Source organism: Phyllostomus hastatus, unplaced genomic scaffold, assembly GCF_019186645.2.
Source record: "Phyllostomus hastatus isolate PE091 unplaced genomic scaffold, TTU_PhHast_1.1 phas_contig_80, whole genome shotgun sequence".
In the NCBI taxonomy this organism is placed as follows: Eukaryota; Metazoa; Chordata; class Mammalia; order Chiroptera; family Phyllostomidae; genus Phyllostomus; species Phyllostomus hastatus.
The window spans coordinates 18,684,358-18,703,009 of record NW_025333960.1 but is presented as its reverse complement, the minus strand read 5'-3'; the positions used below and the strand labels follow the sequence as shown (position 1 = coordinate 18,703,009).

The window sequence follows — 18,652 nt, the reverse complement described above, 5'->3', positions numbered from 1 at the left end:
AACCCAGGCATGTGTCTTGACTAGAAATCAAAGTGGTGACACTTTGGTTCACAGGCCAGCACTCAATCTACCAAGCCACACCAGCCAGGACAATAACAAGCATATTTCTGAGGAGATGAGAGGTAGACAAAGACCCAATTGCTTAATTTCTTTTTTCAAATGTAACAACATTTTAAAGACAAAAAATGCCTGTCCTGCCCCATGAAGATTACACACACACACAGCCCACACCAAAAAGAAGCCTCATAACACTACCAGATGCAGATAGAGAAGGGTATTATAAGGGTACTCACTGTCCTTATTCCATACTCATATTTTAACACCAAGTAAGTAGCTCCGAGTCTTTCTCTAGTTGTTCCCAACCCATGATTCTGGCCTCTGGTGGACTAATTTTTGCAAGTCATTTGAAAATCTATTACTTGGAATACTTTTCAAAGTTAACACAGATAAGTACTGTAGTGGTTAAATACATTTAAAACAAATAGTTCATTCAACACAGTTGCTGAATTCAAAACAGTTTTTAGTTTTTGCATATTTTCTCAAGCAGGTATTTATTACAAGTAAAACTGCTCATGTGGAAGTTTGTAGGAGATCGTTCTGTGTGGTGTGGGCCCAGCTCCCACTTGGAGATGCACAGGACCCACGCCCACAGATAGGTTCTCCTGTGGGGAATCAGGCTTGCAATGTACCCAGGCCGCTCTGAGTCTTGCTTTTGCTAAAAACTCCCTCACCCTCAATTGCAGCAAGTATTTACTGCAAAGTAACTTCCTAAAATCCATGCTAAACCTTCCATTGACAAGGGTTCAACCACTTCTGCCTTTTCATTTGCAAATATCCTTCTTCTGTGATGTGATTAGCAGCATTGGCTCCTTTGTTTTCTGTAAAAGGTAACCACCTAAAGCGAACCTGTGCATAGTAAATCAGGACCATCATTTACTGTGCCTAGAAAAAGAAATAAAGGCCTGTCATGGCAGTGGCCTCGGCTTTTGTTCCCCTTGAGAGCAAAGCCGCTTGTCACTTTCCTCCACAGGACTCAGTAGTCCCTGTGAATGTCTCTCCCCTATCCACAATGTCGAGGATCCCACAAGCCGGGGTCTGCATCAGAAGTATACAAAGATTTGACAACTGTTCTTGAAAAGGCAGCAAACCACAACTCAGGAATACTTCTACTTTACACATTCCATCTAAACCAGGTTAGGAGTTTTTGTGACCTGTCTACTTTGACCATAAGAAACTCACAAACACCACATAAAAGATTTAAGATTCAACACTTGTGCCTCTGAGCACTGTTATATTTAAACATCTCAGAAAAAAAAATAAAGATGTTTCTTACAAAAAACGTGTAACTGACTTTTCTAGTAACATATTTCAATATTACAGAATCTTAGACTTAAGATCTTACTAACCTCCAATCTGGATTTATTTTGTTACAATTTTTAGGTCTACCTATTGGTACTCCTTCCATTAAAAAGAAAATCAATCACTAACATCCACTGAATAAAAACAGAAACTATAAACTGTACCATGTATTTATGGTTTTAGAAAACCGCTACTGAAAGTTTTATGCAGGTGTCATCAACAATTTATATATAAAAACTAAAAAATTTAAACCCTAAATATAAATATATATAAGTCAAAAGGAAATGCAAATTAAAATTTAAAGAATTTGGAAAATACATACACATACTAGAAAACAACAATTAAATTTATTTCCAGGTTTTTCTTCTAGTTTAGAATACTTCAGTTGTATAAAGACCTTAACTTCCAGATTTTTTTGGCCTTCTGCTGAATTCAGCTTAAGTATTCCAAAAATACCTAAAACATGTAGCTCATTATTCTGTCTCTGATACTGGCACCAAATAAGATCTTGAGGGACAGTGTTATAGCTCACCTCCTAGGTCACCTAAAAGGATTAGTAAAGGGGCTTCAAATTAAATCTAAAACTGATCTTGGTTCTTTCTACTTCTTGCCCCCTCTCTTTCCTCTCAAACCTCCAAACCTGCTCTTGTTCCAGTCTTCCCTATCTTAGCTGATAGAGCCACAGACTGTAAATTTAACAAAATTACTATCTGTAGGTATGCTTACCTACTTCCTTTCCCTGGTCCCCTACATGCAAGCACCAAATTCTATGGTTTTTACTCAAGTTATGCTCATATCTATTGTCTCTTTTCCAATCCCATCACTCATTCAGTCAGGCCTCCATTCTCACTCACTTGACCTATTGCCATATCTCACCCTGTCTTCATTTCATTCTTACCCCAATCTACTCTTCATACAACAGACAGTTCTCTCCATAAAATACAAAATTTATGTTTAAAGCTCTTTAATGTAACTTTACTATGTAAAAAACAAAACTCTCTCGTTTTTTAAAAAAGATTTTATTTATTTATTTTTTAGAGAGAGGGGAAGGGAAAGAGAAAGGGAGAGAAACATCAATGTGTGGTCGCTTCTTGCGCGCCCCCTACTGGGGACCTGACCAACCCAGGCATGTACCCTGACTGGAAATTGAACAGATGACCCTGTGGTCAGCAGGCTGGCACTCAGTCTACTGAGCTACACCAGCCAGGGCAAAACTCCTTTTTTAAAAAGTTTTATTTTCAACTACAGTATACATTAACATTGTTTTGTATTAGTTTCAGAAGTACAGCATACTCATTAGACAATCATATACTTTACAAAGTGTTTCACAGATATTTCTAGTACTCAACTGGCACCATACAGTTACTACAATATTATTGACTATATTCCCTATGCTGTACTTTACATTCCCATGACTATTTTGAAACTATCAAAACTATCACAAAAATACAATTTCATTCATTTTAGGGCCAGGTAACATTCCACTATACATAGATACTGCCACTTTTTTACTAACTTGTCTGTTGACAGGCACTTGGGTTGCTTCCATAGCTTGATTATTATAAATGCTGCAATGAACATATGGGTGCACATATCTTTTTAAATTAATGTTTTGGGTTTCTTCAGGTATATACCCAGAATCATAAGGCAGCTCCATTTTTAATTTTTTGAATATCCTCAATATTGTTTTCCATAGTGGCTGCACCAATCTGCATTCCCACCAACAGTGCATGAGGGTTCCCTTTTCTCCACATTCTTGCTTACACTTGTTTGTTGATTTATTGGTAATAGCTTTTCTAACAGGTGTGAGGTGGTAGCTCATTGGGGTTTTAATTTGCATTTCTCTGATGATTAGTGAAGTTGAGCATCTTTTTATATGTCTATTAGTCATCTGTATATTCTCTTTGGACAAGTATCTATTTGGGCCCTCCCCCCATTTTTTAATTGTTTAGGTTTCTTCTGGTGTTGAGTTGTATGAGTTCTTTATAAATTTTGGGTATTAACCCTTTATCAAATGTATGATTGGTAAATGTTTTCCCATTTAGTGCATCATCCATTTTGTTGATGGTTTCCTTTGCTATGCAAAAAAATTTCTAATTTGATGTAGTCCCATTTGTTTATTTTTTCCTTTACTTACCTTGCCCAAAGATATATATATATATATAAAATACTGTTTAGAGAAATGACAGAGATTTTACTAAGTTTTCTTTAGGAATGTTATGGTCTAACTTACATTTACATCTTTACTCCATTTTGAGCTTACTTTTTATATGATATAAGATTATTTACTTTCATTTTCTTGCACATATCTGTCCAATACTCTCAACACCACTTATTGAATAGACTTTCTTTACCCAATTTATATATATATATTTTTTTCTTACCTCCTTTGTCAAATATTAGTTGACCATATAGGCATGGATTTATTTCTGGACTATCCATTCAAGAACAAACTTCTTTTAAAGCCTATTTCTGTGGGCTGTTGCGAACTCATCTGATGCCTTGGTTCCCTTGGCTATAAAATTCTACTTATCTATTTATTTGACCCCATATGTTCATAAGCTGCTGCAAGATTTCAGTATTTACTTATCACCTCATTGCCTTGAGAACAGGCACCCTTTAAAACAGCTCAGGCAACTCCTCTCCTATAAAACTTCCCACAAATCTGACAAAAATAATTTATCTCCTCTATTATTTCTAATTTGCCACACAATATAATTATTTGCTCCCGACTTTGTCATTTTTACTTGATTGTGAACTTCTTGGAGGCTATGACTGTGTCTTAAATCATCTTTAATCCTAGGATGTACCACAGTGTCAAGAACCAAAATGGGTGTTGCACTGAATCTTTAATATGCCTTAGTAACAATCAGGTTTTTAAATATTTTTTTTATTTTGGTACAATACAAATAATAGAATATTTACCATGTTAACCATTTTTAAGTATAATTCAATGATATTAAGCACATTCATATTGTTGTGCAACCATCACCGCCATCCATCTCTAGAGTTCTCTTCATCTTGTAAAACTAAAACTCTATACATGAGCTATAACCCCATACCCTGGAAACCATCATTCTACTTTCTTTTTCTGCCTGCTTACTACTCTAGGTTCTTCATATAAGTAAAATGGTATGGTATTTGTCTTTTTGTGACTGGCTTATTTCACATAGCATAATTCCTTAAAGTTCTCCATATTGTACCATGTGTCAGAATTTCCTTCCTTTAAAGGTTGAATGCTATTCTATGGTATGTATATGCCACATTTTGTTTAGCCATTCATATATCAATGAACACTTGAATTGTTTGCAATTTTTAGCTATTGTGAATAATATTGCTACAAATATGAGTGTAAGAATATCTCTCTGAGACTTTATTTTCAATTCTTCAGGATATTATACACAGGAATGGAATTGCAGGATCATATGGTAATTTAATTTTTTTTCCCCCACAAACCACCACACTGCTTTCCGCAGCAGCTTTACCATTTTACATTCCCACCAACAGTACACAAGGGTTTCAAATGCTCCACATCCTAACCAACACCTATTCAGTTTTTTTTATAATAGCCATCTTAATGGGTATGAGGTGGTACCTCATTGTGATTTTGATTTTCATGTACCTAATTATCTGTGATGTTTAGCATCTTTTTATGTGCTTCTGTGTCATCTATATATCTTTGTATTTTTAAAATAATTTTACTGATTATGCTATTATAATTATGCCAATTTTTCTCCTTTTTCCCTCCTCCACCCGATAACCCATTGCCTCCATCAATCCCCCCTTAATTTATGTCCATGGGTCATGCATGTAAATTCTTTGGCTACTCCATTTCCTATATTCTTAACATCCCTCTATTTTGTACCTACCAATTTGTGCTTCATAATCCCTTGTATTTTTCCCCCATTCTCCTCTTCTCGCTCCCAAATGATCTCCATATTTATGATTCTGTTCCTGTTCTGCTTGTTTGCTTAGTGTGTTATTTGGATTCAATTATTGATAGTTATGAATTTATTGCCATTTTAATGGTAATTATTTTGATCTTCTGCTTTTTCTTATACAATTCCCTTTAGCATTTCATATAATAATGGTTTAGTGATGATGAACTCCTTTAACTTGACCTTATCTGGGAAGCACTTTATCTGCCTTTCCATTCTATATGATACCTTTGCTGGGTAGAGCAATCTGGCTGTAGGTCCTTGCTTTTCATCACTTTTGAACACTTCTTGCCAGTCCCTTCTAGCCTGCAAAGTTTCTTTTGAGAAATCAGCTGACAGTCTTACGGGAACTCCCCTAAAGGTAACTGACTGCTTTTCTCTTGCTGCTTTAAGATTTTCTCTTTATCTTTAACCTTTGACATTTTAATTTTGATGTGTCTTGTTGTGGTACTCTCTGCATCCATCTTGTTTGGCCTTTTCTGTGCTTCATGGACTTGTATCTCTGTTTCCTTTACCAAATTAGGGAAGTTTCCTTTCATTATTTTTTCAAATATGTTTTCAATTTCTCTCTCTTCCTCTTCTCCTTCTGACACCCCTATGATTCAGATATTGGTAAAGATGACCCAGGGGTTCCTTAGCCTATCCTCATTATTTTTAAATTCTTTTTTCTTCCTGCTGTTCTGATTGAACTCTTTTTCTCTTCCTTGTGTTCCAAATCATTGATTTGATTCTCTGCTTCATCCGCTCCAGTGTTGGTTTCCTATGGATTTTTCTTTATTTTACTTAATGCAACCTTCATTTCTGCCTGTATCTTTTTTATGCTGTTGAAGTGCCCAATTGCTTCCTGAAGCATCCTAATAACCACTGTTTTGAACTGTGTATCTGATAGATTGGTTATCTCCACTTCATTTAGTTCTGCTTCTGGAGATTTGTTCTGTTCTTCCATTTGGGCCATATTTCTTTGTCTCCTCATTTTGGCAGCCTCCCTGTGTTTGTTTCTGTGTATTAGGTAGAGCTGCTTTGACTCCCTGTTTTAGTACACTATTGCAGAAAGTGCCCCTGTAAGTTGTATTGGGTGAAGCCTCAGGTAATCATTACTCTGTTGCTCTTGGGTGGGGTGGTGCTTGGAGAGGGGACTAGGCCACTGGCGTTTTGCCTGGGAGCAAGCTGTGGCATTCGCCCTGTTGCCAGTCACTTCACTTTCTCCCATGTCACTGGTGCCCTTCCAGCTGTTGCTCTGGTGCTGAATCCCAGAGGGGGCAGGTCTGTGTGTGTCCTAAGCCCACTGAGAGACCTTTAAGAAGAATCTCTTGAGAATCCCATCGTTTCTTCTGCCACCCCACCTACCTCTGGTTTTTACAGCCAGAAGTTATGGGGACTTATTTTCCTGGCACTGGAATCCCGGGCTGGGTGGTCTGGTCTGGGGCTGGAATCCCTCATTCTCAAGTTGTCCCTCCTGGTTTTTGTCTACCACACAGGGAAGCAGGACTGCCTAGCCACATTTCCACCACTCTGTGCCTCTCCACCTCTCCATTCTTCTCCACCTCTCCGCACCTCCTCATGCAGCTCCACATCTCTGCAGCTCCTATCCATCTGGATAAATGTGGCTTCTTTAAAGCCTTGGTTGTTGGACTTCCATACAGCCTGATTTCTGACAATTCTGGGTAATATTTGTGTGGTAGTCTAGCTGTATTTTTTTTCTATAGTTGTGCAAAGAGGCAAGGCATGTTTACCTGTACCTCCATCTCGACTGGAAGTCGCCATCTACATATCTTCTTTGGAAAAATGTCTATTTGAAACCTGTAATATTTGAATTGGGTTCTTTTGTTGTTGAGTTTTAAATTTTCTACATAGTCTGGATATCAATCCCTTACCAGATATATGACTTGCCAATATTTTTCCCTATTCTGTAGGTTGCCTCTTTACTATTGATACTATACTTTGGTGTACCAAAGTTCTTAATTTTCATTAAATGCAATTTGTATATTTCTTTTTTTGTTTACTGTGCCTTCAATGTCACACCCAACAAATCACTGCCAAATCTAATGTATGAGCTTTACCTTATGCTTTCCTCTAAAAATTTTATACTTTTCACTCTTAAATTTAGGCCTTTGATCTATTTTGGGTTAATTTTATATGCAATGTTAGGTAAAAGTCCAACTTCATTCTTTTGTACATGGATACCTGGTTTTTCCAACACTATTTTTTGAGAAGACTATCCATTCCCCATTGAATGGTCTTTGCATTCTGGTCAAAAATCATTTAACCATATATGCAAAGGTTTATTTCTGGGTTCTCTATATTATTCCATTGGTTTATATGTCTGTCTGTATGCCAGGACCACAGTGGTTTAATTACTGTAGCTTTGTAGTAAGTTTTGAAACCAGGAAGAGTGACTCTTTTGAATTTGTTCTTTTTTCAAGACAGTTTTAGCTATGGGGTACCTTGAGATGACATATTGAATTTCAAGATCGATTTTTCTATTTATGCAAAAACAAAAACCATCACTGGGATCTTGATAGGCATTGCACTGAATATGCAGATCACTTTGGCTAGCACTGACATCTTAACAATATTAATTCTTCCAATTCATGAACATGGGATATGTTTCTATTTACTTATGTCTCCTTTGATTTCTTTCAGCAATAATTTCGAGTTTTCATTGCACAAGTTTTTCACCTCCTTGGTTAAATTAATTCCTAAGTATTTTATTCTTTTTCATGCTATGGTAAATGAAGTTGTTTTCTTATGTTTTCTACAGATTGTTCATTGTTAGTGTACAGAACAACTGACTTTTGTGAGTTGACTTTGTATCCTGCTATTCAGCTGAATTTCTTAATTAATTCTTTAGGGTTTTCTACATGTAAAATTATATCATCTGCAGAGATAATGTTACTTCTCCTTTCAAATGCAGATGCCTTTTGTTACTTTGTTTTTTGCCTTACTGCTCTGGCTAGGACCTGAATTAACATACACCCCCAAGAATTATGTACACCAATTCTTAGAGCCATTTTGGATGTTATTATTCTGAGTCCTGAACTGTTTTTAGAAAAGAATTTCCTTTAACTGACTAATATGAAGTCCATTTGCCCATTCCTTCACAGCTTTTCAGTTAAATAAAATTTTTCTAGTTTACTTTTCATTAACTAGATAAGCAGAATCAGACAGAATTAGTAACTGTTTATAGAGAAACTACTAACTTCCACCAATTGGAAAGAAATGGGTAGTAGGAATGCTCAAATACAGGCAATAATACCTTAAATTCCCATGGTGTTATATATTATAAATGTTATCTTAATTATTTCCCTAATTCCACACTCCAATCCTTTAAGTTATCATAAATGAGAAAACTGACGCTTATATAAATTAAACTTTTTGTCCAATACCAAATGGGTTTTTTGACCAAGTCCAGTATTGTTCCATACAATTAATCCTCTCCATTCAAAAACAGTTTTCATTAACCTTAAATGATAAAACTGATCCAGATTTCCTGATAACTTCAATATATATATTTGAAAACTTATTTTAAAGGACACAATTTTTCTAACTGGTCTTCCATTCACACTTCCACACCTTTACTATTATACCTCATCAACAGGAAAAAAAATACTGAGTTCCTGAAGAATCCAAAATTAGCTCACCTATATCAATACAAATAAGATCTCACAGTCCTTGGTGCCTTTACCTATACATTAAGAAGGAAACAATGTAATCCTACTCTACTCAGTAGGTCACACATGGAGATAACCAAAGTAGCTCTTGGAAACAAAGTAGCTCTTTAAGTTTTCACTAAGAAAAGAAATAGGAAAATGTATCTTATCCCATATTCAAAAGGTGTGATGGAGACAACATAATTTTATCTGATAACAGCTTAAAGCAATTGAAAAATATGCAATAATCATCAATACTAGGGGTCAGAAAACTTCTCTGTGAAGGGCCAAAGTATTTTAGGTTTTACAAGCCATGCAGTTTCTTGGCACAACTATGCAGCTACTCAACTCTGCAGTTTTATCACAAAAACAGCCATACACAACAAATAAATGAGTGTATTGTATTCTAATAAACTATAGAATACAAATAGAGTCTGGATTTGGCCTGTGGGCTACAGTTTGTGACTCCTGATGTGCACTACCTTGAGTCTACTTCCTCATACAATTTTTTTAAAAACTGCACAATGAGACAACTAGAGAAGAAACATATTATTCTCATTATTAACCTCAAAACTTCTAATAAAATTAGATTTTCAAAGATCCTAACAATTGTTTTTAAGTATATTCAAGGTATGACAAAGTTTTTTTTAAAGAATACTTATCTTTTAGGATACATACTAAAATATTTACAGACGAAATGTGTAACTGCTTCAATATAAGTCAGTGGAGGAGTGAGGGTAAAGGGTACAGATAAGATAAAATTGGCCATGAAAAATAACCAAACTGGGGTACTGGGTACATAGGATTCATTATACCATTCTATTTCTATAAATGTGGAAAATTTCCAATAATTTCAAATCACTTTATAAACAAGGTGGAAAATAATGAACCACAAATTTAAATGCATTTACCAAATTAACTATTTTCTCCATCTTTTAAACCAGGGTTTCTTAACTTCAGCACTATAGGCATTTCAGGCCAGATAATGCTTTATTGTGGGAGCTGTCCTGTGCTCTGCAGGATGTTTAGTAGCATCCTTACTTTCTTCCCATTAGATTCCAGAAGTACTCCTCCAACCCCAGCAAGGAGTTGTGTCAATCAAAAATGTTCCCAACTGAAAATCAATGTTTTAAAACAAACTATATTGCTGCCTATAATAGATAATGTCACTTTTTATATTCTAGAAAAATGAGACTGATGAATTTTTGTTTTAGTCTTAGGTGATAAATTGTGTTTATATTTTAACCTATTTTTTAAATGTAGTTTTTCTTTTATCAATTGAGAAGTTATGTTATTAATTTAACCTGATGTGTAAATATTCCCTTTCCACATTATTTCTAGCAGTTACATAAGCCTACAATGGTTTTAAAAATAGAAAATGGACGGAATAGAAATCTAAATGAAGAGGTATGGTAGAAGTCTACAAGTATTTCCCTGTTCTTGTAACACACACAGTTTTCAAACTGAAAGATAAATTATTTACAAACTCCTAGCCTACTATGCCTCATTCCAACTCCAACATTACCTCGTTTATAGTATTGACTAACCATTTGTTTTGTATTTGAGTTTAATTAAGGCAAAAAGAAGCCTACTTTTGAAAACCAGTGCTCATTTTGTTCCCAACCCCACAGCCATAGCACGCCTATTCTGAACAGCTAGCCTCTCATGTGAACAATAAATATTTAGAAATACAAATTTATGGATAGTCTCTATGTTTCCATGTTTAATATTTAAATTCTGAATTAAATTAATTTAATTTCTGAATTAGAAAGCATACTTTTTCAAAGGTAAGCAAAAAGAAATTTGGTTTTTCAGCTTCTTGCCTTATTAGCTATAATCAAAAGGGCTTTGATATTTTAGTAGTTGTTACTACTGTAGTTTCTAAATTCATTAAATTAAAAAATGGATATTCCATAGGCCAAACTAAAATAAAATAACAAAATGAAATAACTGCCTGTCACTTACAAAATGCTAAATTTAAATTAAGTCTTTCTTGCATTTCCAAAAAACTTTGTAACACATGCTGGGTTCCTAAATTCACAACCAAGAATGCTGTGACTTAAAAATTACTACTGTAAAAACAAAATCAAATTATATAATCTCATTCATAAATACATCATACAGCTTACAGACATCTAATATATTAATATGGAAATTTAATTTGAACAAAACTGTAACATTCTGCCTAGTATAACTTTGAAAGAATCTTATTCCTAAATAATATTGCACTAGACTGAAAGAAATGTAATTCTAATATCATTTTTAGGAATGAAGTTATAGTTAATTACAACAAAGGAAACCTTCTTTCACATGACCCATATAGATTCTCAACTGAAATTCCAGTGATAGTAAGAAATTTTTATTTTCCATTAATGAGAATATACTCTAAATTAAATTAAGCATAAACATAGAGAATGATAAACATGCACTGCAAAATCTTCAAAGATTCACATTAAGGTCAAGAAACAATAAGACTAAACAAAGTCTAATACAGGTTCACTTATGAGGAAAAAGAACATAATGAAGGTCTCTGAGTGTCACTCAGAAAAAATCTTGATCCGCGTGATTTATAGTCTCCTGCCCTCAACTTCCCAGTATAATTCTTCAGTGGAATATTACTGGGTTTCCAACAGCAGTTGGGACTATTTCCAAGAGTATTGAGGGGGTCACAGAAAAAACAAGAAATGCTTCAAGTTGTTTTTTGTCAATTTTTTTTTCAATGAGAAAAGCCTTAGGTCAGTATTAAATTTCAAAAATCAAAACAATTCATCTTATGCTATAGAAGTACCATTTCTAGGACATTTTTACTTAAAATATTTTTCAAGCTTAGTTTAATTACCTCTGCTTCTACGTCCACATTCTGTTTTAAAAGTAGTTTCAAAATGTCGACATGTCCATTCTGACTTGCAGCTTGCATAGCTGTGTGGCCAGCACATTGTCCATTTACCTAAATGTTAAAAAAAAGGATGAAGAAATGTCACAAATTAGAAAGAGCCGATATATACATGTAGTGACATTTTAAATTTGGCACACTGTATGACTCTATGAAAATAATTTAATTGGTGTTCCATATATCCTAGAACCAAACACCAGACACTGTTTTCTCTCATTAAAAGAAGGAATGCAGGCACTTTTTAAAATGAAAGTTCCACTGCTCAAAGAGCTATAAAAGAACTGTTTAGTAACCTACAAACTTGAAAAGAAAGGGGGGATGGAGAGAAGTTAGTTACATTAGTTTTGTATATTTACTTCTATTTAAATTAATAAAACTCCGAGGCTATTTCAATGAAAAAAGCAATGAGGTGAATAGAAAATGTTTAGAAAAAATAGTCTACTACAGTGTAAATATTTTTAATTCACCAACTGAATACCAATTATAAGCAAACTACCATGAGGTTATACATAAGTGAGTTACCAGGGTAGCTATATATAGCCATTCTACCATAAGCAGTAATTTCCAACCTTGTCTATACTTCAGATGTTGTGTAAATGTATAACTTACCCAAGAACATACCCAAAACTAATTGCAATGCCTTAATCCTACCTCATGTATTCTCATCCATAAAACCATAAAAAACAATTAAGGATGATATCCTGACCAGAAGATATATTTATATCCTGTTCCTCCTGAGACCACACTAAAAAGACAATAAAGTAATTTAAAACATAAAAAGCCATAAAGACAGGGGGAAAGGGAAAGCTAACATCAAAAAAATGAGGAAAAGCAACACATTTTTGAAAAAGAGAAAGCAGATGGAAAAGTTTTAATTGACTTTACACAGAAGAGGAAGACAAAGCTTGAGAACCCCCGACAAACTCAAAGCCTGCAAATGCAAGCACATGAGAGAGCTAACAACAGGAACTCCAAATATGGATCTGATGTGCAACAGCCACAGGCCAAGCAGGCCCATTCCTTGCACCCAAAGACAGAGTACTAGCAGCCATGCATCTAGGCCACAGGTAGGAAAAAGAAGGTTTCTTTTCTCAAACAACTTAACAACCATAGGAAACAGACCCCTACAGGGTGGCATCTATATATAGCTATATATATAGCTCCAAAAAATTCTATATACACCCAATCACTATAATGTAAAGTCAGTCACCAAGTCCTATCCAAGTAAAGAGGGCTACCAATCAGCTTTTCAACATCAGATATGAATAGAAACTAAGGACCAGAGATTTGAGGAAGACCTCCAATACAAAAAAAGGACAAAATAAAATAATTCAGGATTTCCGGCCAAGATGGAGGCATAAGTGAACACATTGTGCCTCCTCGCACAACCAAAATTAAGGACAACAAAAATTTAGAAACAAAAAACAACCAGGACAGACAGAAAATTGAACTGTACGGAAGTCCCAACAACCATTCATCCAGACAGGTAAGAGGGGCAGAGTTGGTGGCCAGCGGAGAGGGGTCCAGTAGGAAAAAGCAGTGGCTGGCAGACCCCTGGCGCGCAGGGCGCAGGAAGGGGCTAGCAGACCCCAGTGGCAGACCCCTGTGGCAGACCCCGGGCGTGGGTACAGGGAGGCAACACGCAGACCCAGGGAAGCGCACAAGGCAGCTGGCTGTCTGCAATCACACATTCCCACACAGATAAACCAGGTGAAAATAGGCAGCGAGACAGACCACACAACCCAGGGCCCCAGAGCCAGGAAATAAAGACTAAAAGCACTGATTGAAAACACTTGTGTAGGTTGAGGTGCCGGGAGAAACTCCCAGCCTCACAGGAGAGTTCCTTGGAGAGACCCATAGGGTCCTAGAACATACACAAGCCCACGCACCCGGGAACCAGCACCAGAAGGACCCAATTTGTTTGTGGGAAACAGCAGAGAGGACTGAAATCCGACAGAGAGCAGAGCAAGCGCTATTGTTCCCTCTCTGACCCTGCCTCCACATACAATGTCACAACCCAGTGACTGGGTTGCCCCACCCTAGAGAACACCTAGGGCTCCACCCCTCATACATAACAGGCACTACCAGACCCCCTCCCCCCAAAAACAGGTTCAAATGGAAGAACAAATGAAAGCCCCAGAGACAATACTTTTAAGAAACCAAGAGATGGCCAACCTATCAGATGCACAGTTCAAAGCACTGGTGATCAGGATGCTCACAGAATTGGTTGACTTTGGTCGCAAATTAGATGAAAAAATGAAGGCTACACTAAGTGAAATGAAGAAAAATGCACAGGGAATCAATAGTGATGGAAAGAAAACTGGGCCTCAAATCAACAGAGTGGATCAGAAAGAAGAAAAAACATACAATCAGAAAATAATGAAGAAATAAGAATTTAAAAAAATGGAGAGGCTTAGGAACCTCCAGGACATCTTTAAACATTCCAACATCCGAATTATAGGGGTACCATAAGGGGAAGAGGAGGAACAACAGATTGAAAACATATTTGAACAAATAATAAAGGAGAACTTCCCCAATCTGGCAAAGGAAATAGACTTCTAGGAAGTCCAGGAAGCTCAGAGAGTCCCAAAGAAGTTGGACCCAAGGAGGAACACACCAAGGCACATCATAATTACATTACCCAAGATTAAAATGAAGGAGAGAATTCCAGAAGCAGGAAGAGATAAGGGGACAATCACCTACAAAGGAGTTCCCATCAGACTGTCAGCTGATTTCTCCAAAGAGACCTTACAGGCAAGAAGGGGCTGGAAAGAAGTATTCCAAGTCATGAAAGGCAAGGACCTCATCCAAGATTGCTCTATCCAGCAAAGCTTTCATTTAGAATGGAAGGGCAGATAAAGTACTTGTCAACTAAGGTCAAGTTAAAGGAGTTCATCACTACCAAGCCCTTATTTTATGAAATGTTAAAGGGACTTATCTAAGAAAAAGAAGATAAAAAATATGAACAGTAAAAAAGGACACTCAGTTATTAACAACCACACCTAAAACAAAAGCAAACTAAGCAAACAACTAGAACAGGAACAGAACCACAGAAATGGAGATCACATAGAGGGATAGCAACAGGGGAGTGGGAGGAGGAGAGAGAAGGAAAAGATACAGAGAATAAGTAGCATAGACGGTAGGGAGAAAATGGACAGGGGGAGGGCAAGAATAGTATGGGAAATGTAGAAGCTAAAGAATTTATGACACATGGACATGAATTAAAGGGGGGAATGTGGGTGGGAGAGGGTGTGCAGGGGGGAGGGCAGTGAAGGGGGAAATGGGACAACTGTAATAGCATAATCAATAAAATATATTTAAAATAAATAAAATAGTTCAAAAAAACTAAAAGAAAAAAGAAAAGAAGTGATGGGAAAACTGACTCGGCAATCCAGAGACACAATTTGTTGTGAGGACAGTGTACCAACAGCAAAGAACAACATTTCAGACACAGTAAACTGGCATTCAAGAGAAAGTCTCTTGGTTTTCAGGTTTCCAGATGACAGAGTAGGAAGACCCTGAGCTCACCACCTCTCACTGACACCAAAACTACAACTACATATATACAACTATCTCTGAGAATGTCATGAAAGACTTTTCTGCAGCTACAGATATAAAGAAAAAGCCACACTGAGAGAGGTAGGAGGAGTAGAGACTAAGTCATGTTAGCACCCACCAAACAACCACTTCTTATGCTGGCCCACAAGTGGGAGAGATATCACAACCAAAGAGGTCCCCCACAAAGAGCAAGGGGTCTGGGCCCCAGCCCACGGAACCTATACCAGGAAGAGAAGCCCCTATAACATCTGGCTTTTAAAACCAGCAGGAATTACTTTTGGAGAGCTGAAGGGCTGCAGAAAATCAAAACTGTGCTCCTTCCAAGTCCCAGCACAGAAGCAGCAGTTTTAAAAACACCCAGGTCATTCATAAAGGTGATATATTGACTAATTTTAAGGCATGTGCTGGAAGATCATGGAACTATTGGAACTTTATCCAGGATAAAAAGTGGTGGTGGTCATCATTTTTTCCCCTTTCTTTACTCTCCTTCCACCTAGCTGATCTGATACTGGCAGGCCCATTTCTGACACTCTCCATTACAACTTTTTAACACTGCTAAACCCACCCTGATGTTTACCTGAGGACTCACCCAGGCTGATACCCCTCCTCCAAAGTGGCTCCTGCTCAGCCATACCCAGTGGGCAGCCTCAGTTGGCATCAACAAACAACAGTGTGTCTGCAATTCAAGGCTGAGACTTGCAGCGAGTCATACCAAAGGCCTACCTGCACACCAGCACACTGCAACAGTCACAGCCAGGCCTTATCCAGCCAGGCCAGGGTCAAGCCTCAGCTATCAGTGTGACCATAGCACAACAAGAGGCCAAACTAGTCCACACAGGAGCACCTCTGGAGCACCTGGCTCTCATGAAAAAGAAGGATTTCATCCCAGGGCCCCCCAGGGTACCTTCTAAATAAGCCACTTTTTCAAGACCAGGAGACATAGCTAATCTCCCTAATACATAAAAACATACAGGCAACATGAGAAGACAAAAGAATAGGTTCCAAACAAAAATACATAGGACAAAAATCCCTGAAAAAAGTTCTAAATGAAGAGATAAGCTGTCTACTAGATAAATAGTTCAAAGTAACAGTCAAAAAGGTTCTTAAAAAAACTCTTCAGGAAAGTGGATAAAATCAGTAAGAATTTCAACAAACATAAGAATTGTGGAAAAGAACCTATCAGAAATAAAGAATAACACAACTGAAATGAAAAAAATATACAAGGGAAACAAAAGCAGATCAGATGGCACAGAAGAATAGATCTGCAATCAGAAAGATAAGATAGTAGAAATCACCCAACTGGAAGATAAAAAAAAAAAATTCTAAAGATTGAGGATAACATAAGGGAATCTCTGGAACACTATTAAGAGTACTAACATCAAATTACAGGGTCCCAGAAAGAAAAGAGAGGGAGAGGGATAGAAACCCTATTTGAAGAAATAAGGGCCAAAAATTTCCCTAACTTGACAAAGAAAACAGAGATCAAAGTCCAGGAGGGCTAGAGTCCCAAACAAGATGACAAAGAGACCCACACCCAAGACACATTATAATTAAATTGTTAAAAATTAAAGAAAGAATCTTAAAAACAGCAAGAGAAAAACAACTAGCTATATACAAGGGAATGTGCATCAGTCACTATAAACTGATTTTCAACAGAAACTTTGCAGAACATAAGGGGGTGGCACATATATTCAACATGATGGAGAAAAACCACCAACAATACTCTACCTGGAAAAGTTATCTCATTCAGAATTGAAGGAGATGGTTTCCCAGATAAGTAAAAGCTAAAGGAGTTCATCACCAATAAACAGGCATTATAAGAAATGATAAAGTGAGTACTTTAGTGAAGAAAAAAAGGCCAAAACTAGAAATAAGAAAATATATGAAAGAATAAAAATCTCACTGGCAAAGGAAAACATACAGTAAAGGTAGCAGACTGATCACTTATAAAGTTAGCATGAAAACAAATAAACTGGCAATATACATTTCTATCAATAATTACTTCAAATGTAAATGGACTATGTTCCATTCAAAAGACACAAGGTGGCAGAACAATTTTTTTAAAAGACCCTTACATATGCTGCCTACATGAGACTCACTTCAAATCAAAAGACACACTGACTAAAACTAAAGGATTAGAAAAAGATGTATCATGTAAAGTAAAAAGAAAAAAAAAGCTGGGGTAGCAATACTTATGCTAGATAAAGTAGACTATAAAACAAAAGCTACAGGACTTTTCCAAAATCTCTCAAGGGTTCACAAACCCCAAACAAGCAGTGTCTTGCTTTGGTGTTCCCCATACCTCTGCTAAGTGGTCCCAAGCCTAGCACAAGAAGCAGCCATCTGCAGACTGCTCAGTAACTCATGACAGTTGTCTCTAGGCAGGGCACAAGTGGCAGATGATTTCAGCCTGCACATCTAGGAAGGCCCTAGAGCCAACACACCCAATGGACAGCTTCAGACCACATCAGAGCACCACTCAATCACTTCTAGGAGAAACACACTCAAAGGGCAGACTCATTAGGCACCAAAACCCTGCTGAAGCCACTCTGCTCCATGCATGGGGTCAGCCCCTGCACAGAAGCTCCTCCTCTGTAGTTGTGGTCAGTCCTCGCAGCTGATTGGCTTGAGTGTAAATCCCTCCCACTTCAGTGCCAACAGCATTCAAGGAGCCACAAGGCCCTACAAGACACCTATGACATTAGGCTACTCTACCCAGATTGGGAGACATCCCAACAGCAGCTCCACCTAATATATAGAAACAAACACAGGGAGGCAGCCAAAACGAGGAGACAAAGAACCATGTCCCAAATGACAGAACAGAACAAAACTCCAGATAAAGAACTAAACAAAATGCAGACAAGCAATCAATCGGATGCAGAGTTCAAAACCCTGGGTATGAAGATGCTCAATAAAGTTAGCGAGCCAGTGGATGAACTCAGTAAGAACTTCAACAAAGAGACAGAAAACATAGAGATAAAAAACATAAAAAAGAACCAGTCATAAATGAAGAATAGAATAACTGAAATGAATATATTAGAAGGAATCAACAGTAGAGTAGATGAAGCAGGGATCAAATCAAAGATTTGGAAGATAAGGAAGCAGAAAATACCCAATCAGAACAGAGAAAAAAAAAAGAAATAGAAAAATAAGAATAGTTTAAGGAGCCTCTGGGACAACTTTAGGCATACCAACATTCACACCAGAAAGGTGCTGGAAGAAGAAAAAGAGCAAGAAATTGAAAACCTATTAAA

The 18,652-nt window shown here is 36.9% G+C and overlaps 1 protein-coding gene across 1 annotated transcript in view; it reads right to left on the bottom strand.

The window, feature by feature from the left end:
* MIB1 (MIB E3 ubiquitin protein ligase 1) overlaps positions 1-18,652 on the bottom strand; it is a 120,310-nt gene that overhangs the window by 50,646 nt on the left and 51,012 nt on the right. Inside the window, exon 10 of the mRNA XM_045850086.1 lies at positions 11,787-11,894. Within this exon, the coding sequence (XP_045706042.1) occupies positions 11,787-11,894 (108 nt within the window). The remainder of the gene's footprint in view (positions 1-11,786; positions 11,895-18,652) is intronic.